The sequence below is a fragment of the Dipodomys merriami genome, unplaced genomic scaffold (assembly GCF_024711535.1).
Source record: "Dipodomys merriami isolate MVZ:Mamm:240054 unplaced genomic scaffold, mDipMer1.0.p SCAF_27, whole genome shotgun sequence".
In the NCBI taxonomy this organism is placed as follows: Eukaryota; Metazoa; Chordata; class Mammalia; order Rodentia; family Heteromyidae; genus Dipodomys; species Dipodomys merriami.
Genome location: NW_027204159.1, coordinates 17,214,972 through 17,231,410, shown reverse-complemented (window position 1 = coordinate 17,231,410; position 16,439 = coordinate 17,214,972). Strand labels below are relative to the sequence as shown.

Here is a 16,439-nt window from a genome sequence, read left to right as displayed (position 1 = left end):
CAATTCAGATTTGTTTGTCCTATGACTTTTTGTTCTGTTTTTATTTGAGACAAAGTCTCATTTATGCAGGTCAGGCTAGACTCAAATTCAGGATCCTTCTTTCCCAGCCTCTTGAGTGCTAGGATTACAGGCATGACACATCATGCTTGGCTTATTCTATTTCCAAATCCTTAAAAGTCAAGTGACTATTCAACTCATTAGACACAAACACTCTACGCCCTGTAGCAGGAGGAGGGATGCCACTGCAGTGGTAGCCCGTGAATCCTACCTGTTCTCTTGGGCTTGGGCTGACGTGTTCTTCAGAGTGGTCCTCATTCTGACAGGGAATTGTAAGGAGGCCTGCCTCCTGTTCCTGGGTTCTGCGCTGTGATTCCACCCCACTCAGGCTGTAGCAGAGCTCAAAGCAACCAGAATAACCCTCCACCCCCCAAAGAGCCTGCTTCTGAGTCTGCTAGGAATTGCTCAGGTGGGCAGCCATTTATACCAGCACAGTTGAGTCTGGGGTGGTGAAAACTTCCCCCAGCTCAGTGCATCCTACGAGCCCTGAGGCCTTTTCAGGTCCTGAGGCCGAGGTCAGAGGGTGGATCTCGGATCCCAGCCTTTCTGGCACACTTCCAAAGGGCCTTGTTCTAGATGGTTCTGGCTGTTGCATGGCTTCCCATTTGGGAAAGGGAATAAGTTGACCTCCCACCAGAGTAGATAGAAAGCATCCACTCTCCAAGAATCCTGGAAGGAAGGCGGGTGAGGAGAAGGAATGTAGTCACGCGTGGCCTTGGCACACTAATGATTCGCTTACTGCGACTCTCCCGCGGGCTCCCCGTCTAGCAGCAGCACTAGGGGAATGTGGACTTCCAAGTGCCCTGTGTGCAGGCTTCCCGAAAGTGGATCCGGCCAGGCGCCCCCATGGTAGGGTGGCTGGAGGCATAACCGTGGCTAACCGATGGTTGCTGGATTCTACAAACTAAAAAGACTGTCAGTACCCACACACATTTAAAAAAAAAATGAAGCCTGACCTTCACTTTGAAATGCACTAAGAAATTAAAATAGATGAGTGGAGAGCTAGTAAGGCCAGTAGATTAAATGCTATGAATGGTAAGTATAGAAGTGCTTACTTTAAAAAAATATATTAGTATTACTATGTGATTCTACCATATGTACTCTTAAGATTTTGCTTTATAAGGCTGGGAAGGTGGCTCAGTGGTAGAGCGCTTGCCTTGCATGCCTGAGGCCCTGGGTTCGATTCCTCAGCACCACATAAGCAAAAAGAAAATGGCCGGAAGTGGCGCTGTGGCTCAAGTGGTAGAGCACAAGCCTTGAGCTAAAGAGCTGAGGGACAGCTCCCAGGCCCAGAGTTCAGGCCCCACGACCGGACCCTCCCCCCCCCAAAAAAAAATTTTGCTTTATATATTTAAAACATCTGTCATGTTTTTGTTGTTGTTGTTGTTGTTGTTGTTGTCGTTGTTGTCGGTTGTAGCTCTTGAACTCTGAGCCTGGGCACTGTCCCTCAGCTGAGCTGAGCCATAGCACTGAGCCACAGTGCCACTTCCAGTTTTCTGGTGGTTCATTGGAGATAAGAGTCTCACGGACTTTCCTGCCCCAGCTGGCTTTGAACCGTGATCCTCAGATCTCAGCGTCCTGAGTAGCTAGGATTACAGGCATGAGCCACTGGCACCTGGCTGTTGTTGGGTTTTGTTTGTTTATTTATTTATTTTTTTGCCAGTAGGTGCTAGGGCTTGAGCTCAGGTCCTCATGTTCTTGATTGGCTTCTTTTTTTTCTCACAGCTGGCACTTTACCACTTGAGCCACACTGCCACTTCCAGCCTTTTGTTGTTGTTGTTGGTGGTGGTGGTGGTCATGGGGCCTGAACTCTGGGCCTAGGTGCTGTCCCTTAGTTCTTCAGTTCAATGCTAGCGCTCTACCACTTGAGCCACAGCGCCACTTCCTGCTTTTTCTGCTTATGTGGTGCTGAGGAATCAAACCCAGGGCCTCATGCAAGCAAGGCAAGCGCTCTACCACTGAGCCACCTTCCCAGCCCCACTTCCAGCCTTTTGCTGGTTAATTAAAAGTCTCACAGACTTTTCTGTACGGACTTCAAGCTATACTTCTCAGATCTCATCTTCCTGAGTAGGTAGGATTACAGGTGTGAGCACTAGTGCCCAGCACATCTGTCGGTTTCTATGAGTTTATGTCACTTTTTGTGGCTGAGAAAAATTAAAGGGAGGAAGTAGTTCTTTGGGCTCATGGTTTCAGATCTTTCAGTCCCTGAGGGACTGGCTCTGTTGTTTCTAAGCTGTGGTGAATTGGATATTAGGAAGTACTTAGTAGAGTGCAATGCTCACTCATGCCTGCCCAGAAGGGAAGAAGGGAAGAAGGCAGTGCCGCGGGTGGGACTGGGGGTGTCAGGGACAAGATATCCTCCTCAGCAGGCACTCCTGGTGACCTGCTTCCTCCAACTAGGTCGGCAGCTCCACACAGCCATTCGGCTATGACTTCATCAGTGGGTCAATCCACGGACAAAGCTAGTGAGAGCCTGTTTGGTGATGCAATCACCTCTCAATAGCGCCACCAGCTGGGGAACCCAGCTTTCAACACATAGACTTTTCGTGGGGAGACACTTCATAGCCAAACTATGACAGTATATAATGTCATTTAAGAAAGTCTTACTATTTTGCTGGAGGTGGTGGCTCATGCCTGTAGTCCTATCATTCATGAGATGGAAACAACACAATCATGAGTTCAAGGCTAGCCTGAATTATATAAATGAGACCTTGGGCTGGGAAGGTGGCTCAGTGGTAGAGCGCATGCCTTGCATGCATGAGGCCTTGGGTTCGATTCCTCAGCACCACATAAGCAAAAAGAAAAAAGCCAGAAGTGGCGCTGTGGCTCAAATGGTAGAGTGCTAGCCTTGAGCTGAAGAGCTGAGTGAGGGACAGCGCCCAGGCCCAGAGTTCAGGCTCACGACTGGACCCAAAAAAAAACCAAAAAAAACATATAAATGAGATCTTGTCTGGAAGTGGCGCTGTGGCTCAAGGTGGTAGAACACTAGCGTTGAGCACAAAAGCTCAGGGACAGTGCCCAAGCCCTGAGTTCCAGCCCCATGACTGACAAAAATACCCAAAAAACCAAAAAACAACAACAACAACAACAACAACAACAACAACAACAACAACAAAAAACCCCAAACAAGACCTTGTCTTAAAACCCTAAGACTGAGATATGGCTCAGTGGTAGAGTGCTTGCCTAGATACCCCCTGGATTTGATCCTCCGCTATGACTTAGCGGGGAGAATAGATTAATATTTTAGAGCATTCTGTTTGGTTGTGTTTCTTTGTGCTGGTACTGGGGCTTGAACTCAGGGCCTCACACTCTCATTAGGCTTTTTCATGCGAGGCTGGGGCTCTACTACTTGAACCACATATCCCCTTCTGGCTGTTTTGGGGTTTGAGACTGGGACTTGAACTCAGTGCCTAACACTTTTGCCCATTGGCTAGCACTCTATGCTTCTGGCTTTGGGGAGTTCATTGAAGATAAGAAGCTCATGGGATTTTTATTTTGCTCAGGCTGGCTTCAAACTGTGATCTTCATTTGTCAGTCTCCCAAGTAGCTAGAATTATAGGCAGGAGCTCCCAGCTCCCAGCTTTTAATTTAAGCCTGTGCCCTGTCATCTTCTATCTCTTGTCCCCAGGGGTTACCCACTTGCCTTTCTGCCTCTGAAGTTTTTGTGATTATGAGAGCCATAGCCATCCAAGGGGCTCAGGTAGAGCTTGAACTCACAGCCTGGGTGCTGTCCCTGAATTTTTTTTGCTCAAGGCTAATGCTCTGCCACCTTGAGCCACAGCTCCACTTCCAGTCTTTTGGTGTTTCATTGGAAAAAAGAGTCTCACAGACTTTCCTGCTTGGGCTGGCTTCAAACTGTGATCCTCAGATCTCAGCCTCCTGAGTAGCTAAGATCACATGAGCCATTACTGCCTGCCAAGGAGGCTCAGTTCTGAGTCAGCAACATATACATGATCAAAACTGAGTGGCGTAGGGTTTACAGTGAAAATCGAGTCTTCCCCTACTTCTTTCTCCCATGGGTACTCCAAAGCTGCTTCTCTGAGTTCTCCCAGACTGGTGCCATGCATAAGCTTAGTGAATACATCCTCTTTAGAAAGAATCATACTGCGTGTACTTTGCTTTTCCACTACACAACGTGATCTGGAGATGATTCCAAGCCAGTGGCTATATAAACTACCGCATTGTTCTAGCAGCTGCCTGGCTTTTCTTTGTGAGGGAGGAGCCTAGCTGACCCAGCCCTGCTGCGTGCACATTTTTAGGCTGTAGCTCAGGAAAGGACGGGCCCTCTGCTCTCACAGCTGGCCCTGTGCTGACAGGGCAGAGCCCTCAGGGTCAGCCCCGGGTCTTAGGCCCTTCTGTTAAAAAGCTCAGGTGCTTTTGGGAGCTCTGGGTTCCTGGGAGTTTTCTGTTGCTGGTAAATGAGTTGTGAAGAGATGGCAGCTTTACAGCAGCCTGAGCTCAGGGACACACTGCTGTCACTCCCACCCCAGCCCCCACAACTTGATTGTCTTTCAGACATAGGAGCAGAACAGGGGTTTTAGCTTAAGACCAGCACTGTGTGAGCACCAACTGTATACCTCATATACTTCTACAGCAACACATGTCATTTTTTTTTTTTTGGTCGGTTGTGGGGCTTGAACTCTGGGCTTGAGTGTTGTCCCTGAGCTCTTCAGCTCAAGGTGAATACTCTACCAGTTGAGCCACAGCACCACTTCCAATTTTCTGGTGGTTAAGTGGAGATAAGAGTCTCACAGACTTTCTTTCCTGGACTGACTTTGAACTGCCATCCTCAGATCTCAGCCTCCTGAGTAGCTAGGATTACAGGTGTGAGCCACCGGCTCCTGGCAACACCTGTAATTTAAAAAGTGTCATTTTTGTAGTCCAGGCAAAGGAAAAGGCTCAGAGAGGCTTAGCAACTTGTTCACAGTCACACAGCCATCCAGTCCATGGCAGAAATTAGAGCCACAGGCTTCTTCCAAGACTCAAGCCTGCCCACCAATGGAACTGAGGATTGGAGAAGGGAGAAGGTCCAACTTTGATACAACAGAGGTCTTTCGTCTTTAGATCTAAGCCTTTTTCAGCAATGCCTGAGCTCTTGGTGTGCCATCTACATATGTCCAGATGTCACCAGAAAAGCGTGCAGTGCCAAGTGTGTACTCAATGGCTGAGTAGTTGGGATATTGGCTACATGGGAGTGAGAGGGGCGGTGGGGGTGGCAACCAGCGTGTCCAGATGTAACGAATTGCCTTGGCCCCTCCCACAGTGCGGCTCCATGACAGCATTTCTGAGGAGGGACACCATTATCTGATCTTCGACCTGTGAGTCTACATGTGGGTGCGGGGTGCCTTGGCAGGGGTGGCCTGAGGGGTCCCCAATGTCTTCAGGGTGGGCTGCACTCCTTCTATTCAGTCTCTCCAATGTGGCTGTCTTATCACCTAAGCTGTACAAGCTGCGTTTGCTGATTAAAACCAGCATCATATATTTATTTTTGTTTCTGTGCTATTTGTGGCCAGTGATGCCGGTTTGCCATTCGTCATGGCAATATAAAGTTGCCTTTTGGAACAGGATTTGTTAAAGCCAGAGTGAAATGACAGGCGGGTTCCTGGGTGGGTGGTAGAAATCAACGATGCCACCGGCTTTAGAACAGGCTTTGCTGGGCTGTCGATCATTGGAGAGGAGGGTGAAACACACTTGCTGTCTGAGAAGACTTTGCATTTTCTCCTCAACTTTCCTGTAACTCAAAGCTGCTCTACAAGTCCTTAAGACTTCCTCTGCAAAATAACCCGCAAAGAGCTGGGCTGGACATGTGAATCGAGTAGTAGAGAGCCAGCCAGCCTAGAAAGCTCAAGGCCCTGAGTTCAGACCTCAGCATGGAAAAGAGAGAGGGGTGGGGGAAGAAGAAAGGAAGAGAAAAAGAAAAAAAGAACAAAGAAAGAGGAAAGGCAGGCAGGCAGGCAGGTTATAACCGGTTGTAGTGCAGTATGTCTATAATCGCAACACTTGGAAGGCTGAGACTGGAGGATCAAGGGTTTAAGTACAGTCTGGGCTACATAAAGGGTGTGTGTGGGGGTGTTAAAGCTAAGTTGTACAGCAAACAGAAAAGTAAAAAACTAAGCCTTTGGGCTTCCAGGAGCTTGACGAACATAATCATGTGTTCCGAGCCCCGTCCCAAATAAACATAAGCCAGTCAGGACCCGGTTGTGGGGGGGGGGGGTAGTTGGAAGAAGGAAAGGTGTGCTGGACAGGGACTGGCAATAGCAGGCGGCCCAGTGGACTGGCCCCTCTTCCCAGACGACTTCCCCGACAGCCCGCAGGCTGGGTGGCGCTGGAGTCTCAGTGAGGAGGTAACTCCACTCTTGTCTCCCCAGGGTCACGGGTGGGGAGCTGTTTGAGGACATCGTGGCTCGGGAGTATTACAGTGAAGCAGATGCCAGGTGAGTGCCAGGTGGAGCCCGGCAGTGGTATCTGGGTGCAGGGCGTTTTGCCTTCTGCCAGCTTCTCAGAGGGCCTGCCCTCAGCCTCGCCCCTTCCTCTCTCCCCAGTCACTGTATCCAGCAGATCCTAGAGGCTGTGCTTCATTGCCACCAGATGGGGGTGGTGCACCGGGACCTGAAGGTGAGCAGCCTATCCCAGCAGCCCTTCTGGCCCAACGCTCTTCCTGCTCTCCCTCCCTCCCCCTCAAGCTGGCTGCACCTGGCTGGAATCCCTTTAAACCACCTGAGTTAGATGGGTGGGAACATTTCCCCCACTAGCAGATGAGGAAGATAGGGCCAACTGGATTTGGGCCCCAGGGCTCTGGATGCCCAGGCCCAGATGCTTTGTTGTTCAACCAGGGTGGGAAAGGCGGGCGGGCTGGGTTCAGATTCCAGCCAGGCAGTGGTCCAGCCACTAGGCCAGGGATTTCTTGTCCTCCTGGCTTCCCTAGAGAGGGGGTTGCCATAGAAATCACATAGTCATTAAGAGCACAGTGCCTGGGACACAGGCCTGCTACTGTCCGTTTGTTGTTGCTCCAGTCCTGGGGCTTGAACTCAAGGCCTACGCACTGTCACTGAGCTTTTTCTGCTCAAGGCTAGTGCTCTACCACTTGAGCCACCGCACCACTTCTGGCTTTTTGGGGGGTAATTAATTAGAGATAACTGTCTCAAGGACTTTCCTGCATGGGCTGGCTTTGAACCGCTATCCTCAGATCTCAGACTCCTGAGTAGCTAGGATTACAGGTGTGAGCCACCAGGGCCCAGCTTCCTGCTGTGGTTCTTGTTCTGGGGTGTCTGGTAGGCCAAGTACTCACTCAGCTGACTGGAAGGAGGAACGGGGCAGGTCTATAAGTCTACGGCCAGCACAGGCTGCACAGCTCTGTCCCATCAGACCTCTGCAGAGCCTGTGGCTGGTAGCTCACAGCATCCTTGCTTTGCCCAATAGGAAACCAAGGCTGCAAAAGTCTTTAGGATTTTCCCAAGGAATGCATTCCAGTTCTACCTGACCTTCAAATGCCAGATTCTGTGACCTCAGGGTCCCCTCAAGTCACTTCATACAGCTACTGCTTGTCCCAACCTCTTCCAGGGTGACTTTGCCAGTCTCTGGCTTTTAGGGACAGTGAACTCACCTAGGGAGATGCCCCTGGCACCATCTCGGAACCTTCTTTTGCTTGGTCGTGTTGCCACAGCAATCAAGCATACAGCTCCCAACACCCCTGGAGGGACTCAGGCAGCTTTGTTGCTGCTGCTGAGACTTTGGCAGGTGGTATTACGCATTTCCACAAGGGATATGGCTCCAGGCCCCTCCTTACCCTGGACACCCTCCTGAGCATGCTCCATCCAATTGGAGTCTTTCTTCTAGTCACAGTCCTCCGCACAGAATCCCTTGCCCCTCTTTTTGTGTGCCCTCCAAGATTGTTCCCATTGTACTACAGCCCTTACACACACACACACACACACACACACACACACACACACACACACACACACACATGGAATGAGGAGGAAGAAGAGGAGGAGGAATTGGAAAAGGAGGAAAACACCTTGATTTAGGCCATTCTGTCACTAATTGGTGACACAGTCAGCAAATTGGGACAGAAAACTGCTGAGACCCAGGATGTGTTGGGAACGTAGTCCCCAGAGGACAAAAGAGGCCTTGTGAAGCAGGCCGCGGGAGCTTCATTTGTTTGGGCCTGGGCTAGCTTTGGACAGTGGGAAGTTGGAGGTGTGACTCCTTGAAAGGCCCACTGGGGGAAAGTAGGAGGAAGAGTAGAAAGCAGCTGTCCCCAGACACCTCTGCAAACAAGAAGTCTGTGCATCTTAGGATGTCCATCAAGAAAATAACACAGACACTGCAAGGTGTTTTTATGGATTGTCTCCATCAATCTAGACAGACCGGACCCCTCAAGTCAGGTAGGGACTGTCTCTATTACTCTGGGAGGAAACGAAGGCTTGGAGAAGTGAAATCACTTGCATAAATGTGACAGTGCTAGGACCAGAAGTGTGGAGGACACCCTCTTATTTCCCCTTGCTCTGAGTTCCAGGGGAGACGAGCAGGAAGTGAAAGATTCAGGGAGAGCAGGCCAGTTGAAGGCAGTAGCAGCCTTGATGGCCCAGAAGCCAGGCTCAGGGCTTTCCCCAAACCAGCTATGGCCCATTGGGCTCCACAGTCTCTTAGCCAGGAGGGATTAAGGAATGTGTTTTTGCCTTGATTTTGATTATCACCTACCAGCTGAGTGACCGTGGTCAAATTACTCAGCCTCTCTCAGCCTCAGTTTTCTCATCTTTTACACAAATGACAACTACTTAGAACACATGACGATGAGAATTAATTAGGATGTTACCAAGAGCTCCTTTGGGTAGAGTAGACAGCTTTGCAGGGTCTCCCATAAGGGTGAGACAAGACAAAGAGAAACTTGGACTAGTGCATAGAAAACTTGGCAGGGGGGATAGGAAGTACACAGGCCTGAGGTTGGAGCAAAGGTTTCTGAGAAGGTAAGACAGAGGGAACATGTGGGACACAGGCCAGGGCTAGTACTAAATGCCACTGCTTCTTCACTATCATAGTGGCTGTACATTTCATCCCGCCCTGCCTGCCCCCAGCCCCTGCTCCCAGTCCTGGGCTGACTGGTGGAGAAAGGTTACAAAGGATGGAAGTCTTGCCATAGGAGAATCCCCTTCCTGGCACTGCAGCTCTGGATTCTGTGGCCAGGGGTGGATGTGGGTGGGAAGCTTGAACTTGTCCAGCTACTCTCCCTAGGCCTAGGCTGAGAAACAGCATCTACTGACTGTATCTTAGCCTCTCCTCTCCCCTCTTCTTCCTCCCTCACTCCTTTCCTCTTCCTGGTTCTGTGAAGCCGGAGAATCTGCTGCTGGCCTCCAAGCTCAAGGGTGCAGCAGTCAAGTTGGCAGACTTTGGCCTGGCCATTGAGGTGGAGGGGGAGCAGCAGGCATGGTTTGGTGAGTGCTGCCGTGAATGGCAGGGGTGGCAGTTATGGGTGACATGGGGCTCCTGGGGCCTCTGGCTGGGGGGAGGAAGGGAGGGTTAATGAGGTGTATGCTGGGTGTCAGTGCCTGGCCTAGGCAGGGCTGTCACCACAGTGGCATCTGGATGCCACTTGCTGCACACACCCTCTGTGCCCCTTTATGTCTGCATAGGAGGTCAATGTCCTGTTTTTGCAGATGACAGGACAGGCATGGGAAAGGTCCGGTGAGCTTGAAAGAGGTACAGCCAAAACCTGAGCTCCGATGACCCAGCACACTGGGATTTTGGTAGAATGGAGCATACTTCAACAATCTGGGGCTACTTTTTAGTGGCAAGATTCATTGATTCATTGATTCATTCATTCATTCATTCATTTTGGTGATCCTGGAGTTTGAACACAGGGCTTTGTACTGCTTGCTAGTCAGGTGCTTTCACTGACGAATTCCAGCCCTTAGAAGGCAGTATCAATCAATGATAAGAACTAAGCTCTGGGCTCACATCCTGACTCTGCTACGTAAGAAGTGTGTGACTCTAGGTGAGTCAGTTCACCTCTCAGAACCAGCGTTTCCTTATCTGCAAAGGAACAATACAAATATGCTCCTCAAGGTTGTATGAAGGTCACTAAGAACAAGAGCAGAAAGAGCCCAGCTTGGTGCTTAGCACATACACTCAACAACTAGGAATTAAATACTAAGGCTACTTATGTGTTTTGTGTGTCCTTCATCCCAACTAATCCTCTCAATCCTGGGTAAGTATCTGACAGATGAGGAAACTGAGGCCTGGAAGGTAAAGAAACCACCCAAGGGACCTAGGGGCAAAGTTAGAATGGAGACCAAGCCTGCAGACAGTGCACAGGCAGCTCCCACCCAGAAGTGTGTTAGGCAAAGGGCTCAGCTCTCCGCACAGGAGACAAGGACAAGGAACTGCACTTCCGGCCATCAGCAAGTGGTGGGAGGGTTGTGAGAGAGGTCTAGCGACAGCGGGAAGGAAGCGGCTCGGTGACTGATTCCTGCTGTCTGGCTGTGAGCTCTGGAGCGGGGAATCACGGCAAGCCTGCCGTGTACTTATCAATCAGATTGGGTTCAGAGGTTTTGCTGAGGTTTGATGGTACAATTGCGACTGGGGGTTGGGGAGGGGGGGAGGCAGGGGCTGTTTTCCAGCTCCAGGGCAATCCTCATCCCCTCTCCCGGCAGGATCTTGCTCCAGATTACTCACGTGCCAACCTCTGTGTGTGTGTCTGCCTGTGTGTGTGTCTGGGGAGCAGGGTTCGCAGGGACTCCTGGATACCTCTCCCCAGAAGTGCTGAGGAAGGACCCATACGGGAAGCCAGTGGACCTGTGGGCCTGCGGTGAGTCCCTCTGAAGGCCCGTTTGCTCCCCGGGCTCCCTCTCTCTTTTCCACTGCCATCATCCCTCTCCTATCTTTCCGCCCCACAAAAGGTTTAAAATGGTCTTGGTCCTCTCTCCAGGGGTCATCCTGTACATTCTGCTGGTTGGGTACCCCCCTTTCTGGGATGAGGATCAGCACCGCCTGTACCAGCAGATAAAAGCCGGTGCCTATGATGTGAGTGCCACTCCCCTCTCCAGCCCCCTCCTCCCTCTGCTGCTCCTCCCCAGGGAATGCCAGCACACAGCCAGGTCCAGAGAGTCCAGGACTCCCCTTCTTCCCAGCCCACTTAGATCCCTCTGCCACTCTCTAGTTCGGGGACAGAGGATGAATCCCAGAGAAGCGGAAAAGCTGACCAGGGCCAGGTGATGACCATGAGAAGGCTAGGGCTCCAGGTGGCTTGGGGCTCCAAGTTTGGGCATTTCTCCCATGGGGCCCTAAAAGGCTGAAGCAACACCAATGTGGGGTAAGAAATGAGGACTGGCCAGAGTTTTTCTCTCTCATCTATAACGATACTAATGTAACTAGTACTTGTGCAGTGCTCTTCTGAGTGTTTTACTTTGCTTATACATTTAATCCTTAGCCCAATCTGTGATATCATGTAACTGTTATTACCTCATTTTATAGATAGGGAAGTTAAGGCACAGAAAGGAGAAACCACTGCCCCGATCACATAGCCAAGACATAGAACTGGGATTTGAACCCCCAGCAGTCTGGCTCTTAGTGAGCATGCTTCTGACTACTAGGCTGTGCCGCTTTTCTGCAAGGTCGGTATCTGGCATGTGAGGTGTCAGGTGATTCAGATGGCATTTTAGCCTCACAATGCCCCTAGGGATGGCTCAGGAGCTCACATGACTTTTCCCAGATCTCACAGATTAGAAGAGGAAAGCTGGACTTGAACCCAGGCTTAGTGTAGACTGTGGCTCCCTGCCCTGCTCTCCTGACAAGCCCCAGCCTCAGAAAGACAGAGCTGGGTCTTCTTTCCCATTGGCCATGTTCTGGGCTGTCCTAGGGTCAGCGGCCCTGTTCCATTCCCTGGTCCACGAGAGTTCCAGGCTGTGGTTGTGGAAGCGTGAGTGGTTAGGCAGCAGGGCCCCTGACTGCTCCCCTGCCAGTCAGGGGCTGAGGGATCGCAGGGGTGGCCTGGGGCAGGCTGGGCAAACCTGGCCCCTCTGCCCCTTCCAGTTTCCATCACCGGAATGGGACACCGTTACTCCAGAAGCCAAGGATCTGATTAATAAGATGCTGACCATCAACCCATCCAAGCGCATCACAGCCGCTGAGGCCCTCAAGCACCCCTGGATATCGGTGAGCTTCAGAACCCGGGACCCTCAGAGGCTTCTCCTGCTTCTGGCCTCACAGCCCCCATGTGGGGCTCGGGAGGCTTCATCCAAACGTCTCTGGCCCTCCTAGTCCTTGGAGATGATGTAGAAATGGGTAAGACCCTGGGCTGGAATCAGAACAAGGGGTGACACGGGCACTGACTGTCTCAATGCCAGGACTTCAAGCACCCTGCACCACCCCCTAGGGCAAAAGTTACCCAGCCACATCTCTACCAACCATGCTCCCCCCCCCCCCCAACCCTGGGGAACCTCAGGCAGCCACAGCATCCCTTCTGCCTTCATCTCAGACTTCCTTCTCTTCCTCTAGCACCGGTCCACTGTGGCCTCCTGTATGCACAGACAGGAGACCGTGGACTGCCTGAAGAAGTTCAATGCCAGGAGGAAGCTGAAGGTACTGGGCCATCGTCCTTTGACACACTCCCCTTCCCTCCTCCCACCAGGCCCACTCATTCTTTCCTCACGGATTCAACAAGCATGTCTTGAACGTTACTGCATGCTGGCTGGTGGGGCTGGGCTTTGAGGAGTGAGCAGTGGTTTAGATCCCGTCCACACCCCATCTGTGCTGGGTGGAGAAGACACCAGGATACTTCGGGCCACTGGTGAGTGCTGTGCCTCACCGAGGGGAGGATGCCAGAGCACAGTGGCACTCCAAGGTGGAAGGACTCAGGAAGAATACCAAGAGGCCTTCCTGGAGCCAGTGGCATTTAAGCCAATCATGAAGGACAAGCAGGTATTAGCCCACTGTAGAGTCAGATTAGGAAGATGCTCCAAACGGAGTGAAGGCTTGCACAGCCATTGGGATCACAAGTGGTTCCTGGTGGCTGGTGGAAGCTTATGCAGGCAAAATATGACTGGGGAGACCACAGTGGGATCAGAGGGCCAAGATGCTACATGCTGAGAATGGTCAAGTCACTCAGAGAATGGTTGTCATCTTGGGAAAGCTACTGTGGGATCCATGTGGCCCTGAGCTACCTCTGTCAGCAAGTTCTGTGAGTGCATGGGGTGGGGACAGCACCTCCTGTAACAGGCAAGCCATCACACATCCTGAAAGGACACTGGAGGACAGATGTAGAAGTCCTGGCTCTCTGGGAACTTCCTCACCCAGGCTTTGAATGAGGACTGAGAACAGGGACACAGCCAGGGAGTGATGGCTGGCACAAAGCTAGGAGAACTGCACGATGCTCCAACGCATCACGGGAGCCATGTGGGACCCAGGGACTCTTAACATCACAGAGAACTGGATTAAGACAGTGTCTGACTTGGATGCAGGTCCAAGTCAGAGAGTGTCAGGATCAGGAGAGCTGTGCCCCCCAGAGCCTTGTGGAGAGAGGTTTCTCCCCATGGTGAATCCTCCAGGTCTGAGCTCAGAGATCATGGAGGATGCGCTGGTCTTGGAGTGAGGTACTCTCAACCCAGTAGAGGGACTCATGGCCTGCCATACTTGCCTAAGCAAGAAGCTTCCATGGCCTTTCGAAGTTCCCCACTGGCCACAGATTTAGCCGGACAGACTATTGGACCTATTAATATCCATGCCCTGGATGGCCCTGTTCCAAGAGCTATGCGAGACAAAGCTGGCTTCTCCAGGAAGGGGGAAGTGAGTCTGGGCTGCTGGGGTGGGGGAAAGGAGGATAAATGATGGGGAAGGGGTAGAGGCTTTGTCTTTGTCTACCTGTCCTTCTCCATGCCCCTCCTGTTCATCTCTCTCTTCTCCTCCTCACGGCCACCTCCTTCCCGGCCCTCCTCTTATGCGTTGCAGGGAGCCATCCTCACCACCATGCTGGCCACCAGGAACTTCTCTGGTAGGTAGTGGGCCTGGAGCCCCACATTAGTCTACTTGGATCATTGTCCAATTGAGTAGCTGGGTGACCCCAGAATGGGGTCTGCAGATGGTGATATGACTGGGTCTTACTCACCTGCCACAAAGCCAAGAAGAAGAACTCAAAGGTCAGCAAACCAAGACCTCATTAGCCGTCTATCTGGAGATCCTGGGGTTCTCTGGCTGGGCCAGTCCGAGGGAAGGCTTACAGAAAGTCAACGGACATGGAGCTAGGCTGAGGGAACACAGCAACATCCCACCACCACAAGAGCCCTGTGCCCAGCTGCCCTCAAGCTTCTGTTCTGTGACATCAAAGACAAGGCAGTAGGGGCTGTGTCATCTCTCTTTTCCAGACGAGGAAGCAGAAGCTCAAGGAGGTGCTTTCTGACTCACCCCCAGCTCACAGGACTAGAGAGAGGCAGAGCTTGCCTTTAGCATTGCTCTGACAAACCCAGAGCAACTGGTCATAACCAGATTGGGCCAACAAGGAGAGCAGCAGGAGCCTCTCAGGCCTGTGTCCAGTGCAGGCTGGTCAAGGCAGGGAGAACCCAAGTACCTTACCAGGTAGCCCCAAACAGAGAAGAGGAAGAGATTAGCAAGCAGTTCCTTGTGGCACATAGGCTGGTCGGCCTGAGGCCTGTCTCTAGGGGAACCCTGGGCATGGATAGGGCAGCAGAACAGATATAGACCACAGATAGGACAACTCGCCCGAGGGGCTAGCTCTGGGCCAGCACAGAGGCTTGCCTGCCTTGAGTGTGGCCAGAGGTCAGCTCTAAGTAGGGCATAGGCCTGGCTTCCACTAAAGGGACCATGTTGCCCGTGTGACCAGCCAGGAGGGAAGGCCATGGCTCAGCATCAGGCTCTCCCTAGACAAGGTCCTGCTGTTTGTTAAGTTGAAAGCTGAGCCTCCCATCCCAGACAGTCAGAGTCTTTTAAACAACAACAACAAAAACAATGGCAACGCTCTGAAGCATGCTAGTCTAGAGTCGTAGCATAGGCCCCATGGTTTACACCCATCTCTAACTGTGCTTTGTATAGCCACAGCTATTGACAGATAGATAGATAGATAGATAGATAGATAGATAGATAGATAGATAGATAGATAGATAGATAGATAGATAGATAGGTAGGTAGGTAGATAATGGCTATTTAAGATTATTTAAGATTTGACCCTGGTTTTGTTTTGCTTTTTGTTTGTTTGGGTCTGGTTGTAGGGCCTGAACTCTGGGCCTGGGCGCTATCCCTCAGCTCTTCAGCTCAAGGCTAGTGCTCTACCACTTGAGCCACAGCACCACTTCCGGCTTTTTTCTTTTTGCTTATGTGGTGCTGAGGAATCGAACCCAGGGCCTCATGCATGCAACGCAAGCGCTCTACCACTGAGCCACCTTCCCAGCCCCATTGACCCTGTTTTTGATCTTCAGCATGGGGGGGGAGGAGGGAGAAAGACAATGGCAAAAAATTTGGATTTTTTTTTAAATGCTGGTCCTAGGGCTTGAACTGGGGGTCTAGGCACTGTCCCTGAGCTTTTCTGTTTCAGACTAGTGTTCTATCACTTGAACCACAGCTCCACTTCTGACTTTTTGATAGATAATTGGAGATCAAAATCTCACAGACTTTCCTGCTGGGGCTGGCTTTGAACTATGATCCTCATATTTCAGCTTCCTGAGAAGTTAGAATTATAGGTGTGAGCCACTGGCACCTGGTTTGGAATGAGTTTTTAAGCCTTGCAAAATCTCATAGAAAGCCTGAGGTTTCTGTGATCTCTTAGAAACCAGAATCTGGGCATACTGGATGCACACTCTCCTTCAGGTACATGGGCAAGAATCCCCTGCCTCCTCCTCTTCATCTTGGCCCAGCTCACAAAGCCTGCAGGGGACAGACGCTCTTCCCAGACATGGGTCACAGAGCAGCCTTCCATAGCTTGGTTTGTAAGTGGGAAACAAGGATGAGTCTTGAGGGGTCATAGGTGGGAATGCGGGGGGAGGGCGGGCAGGGGAGCTTGAGAGCAGGATCAGCTACGAGACCATCTCTGAGAGTCCCTGGAACATTGGCATCCTCGACCCCACTCCCTAGCTCACATGCTTACTGAGCACCAACTGTATAGATAGGCTCAGTACTGTGCTAAGCATTTCCTGGAGTCCTGCCTCATTTAAGGTAGTGCTTAAGGTCTGAAGAAGCTAGATGCCAGGCAGGACAAGGCTGGACATTCATGTCACTTTCTGGCTGATGCCCACTGCCAGGGCTCTCCAGCCAGGAAATGAGGAGGGAGGAAAGGGATATGACAGAGGTGGAGGTGGAAGGCCTTTCGGAGAGAGAGGGGGAGGGGAGGGAGGGAAGGAAGGGGGCAGGAAGAAGCTGTTGTTGCTCTTCACCACCAG

General features: G+C 51.4%; 1 protein-coding gene across 2 annotated transcripts in view; it reads left to right on the top strand.

Moving 5' to 3' along the window:
• The window catches only part of Camk2a (calcium/calmodulin dependent protein kinase II alpha), a 68,513-nt gene that overhangs the window by 28,329 nt on the left and 23,745 nt on the right, over nucleotides 1-16,439 (top strand). For both annotated transcript variants that reach the window (XM_070036395.1, XM_070036396.1), the window contains exons 4-12: nucleotides 5,321-5,375; nucleotides 6,426-6,491; nucleotides 6,600-6,672; nucleotides 9,389-9,491; nucleotides 10,781-10,864; nucleotides 10,985-11,079; nucleotides 12,088-12,210; nucleotides 12,553-12,636; nucleotides 14,002-14,044. In XM_070036395.1, the coding sequence (XP_069892496.1) occupies nucleotides 5,321-5,375; nucleotides 6,426-6,491; nucleotides 6,600-6,672; nucleotides 9,389-9,491; nucleotides 10,781-10,864; nucleotides 10,985-11,079; nucleotides 12,088-12,210; nucleotides 12,553-12,636; nucleotides 14,002-14,044 (726 nt within the window). The remainder of the gene's footprint in view (nucleotides 1-5,320; nucleotides 5,376-6,425; nucleotides 6,492-6,599; nucleotides 6,673-9,388; nucleotides 9,492-10,780; nucleotides 10,865-10,984; nucleotides 11,080-12,087; nucleotides 12,211-12,552; nucleotides 12,637-14,001; nucleotides 14,045-16,439) is intronic.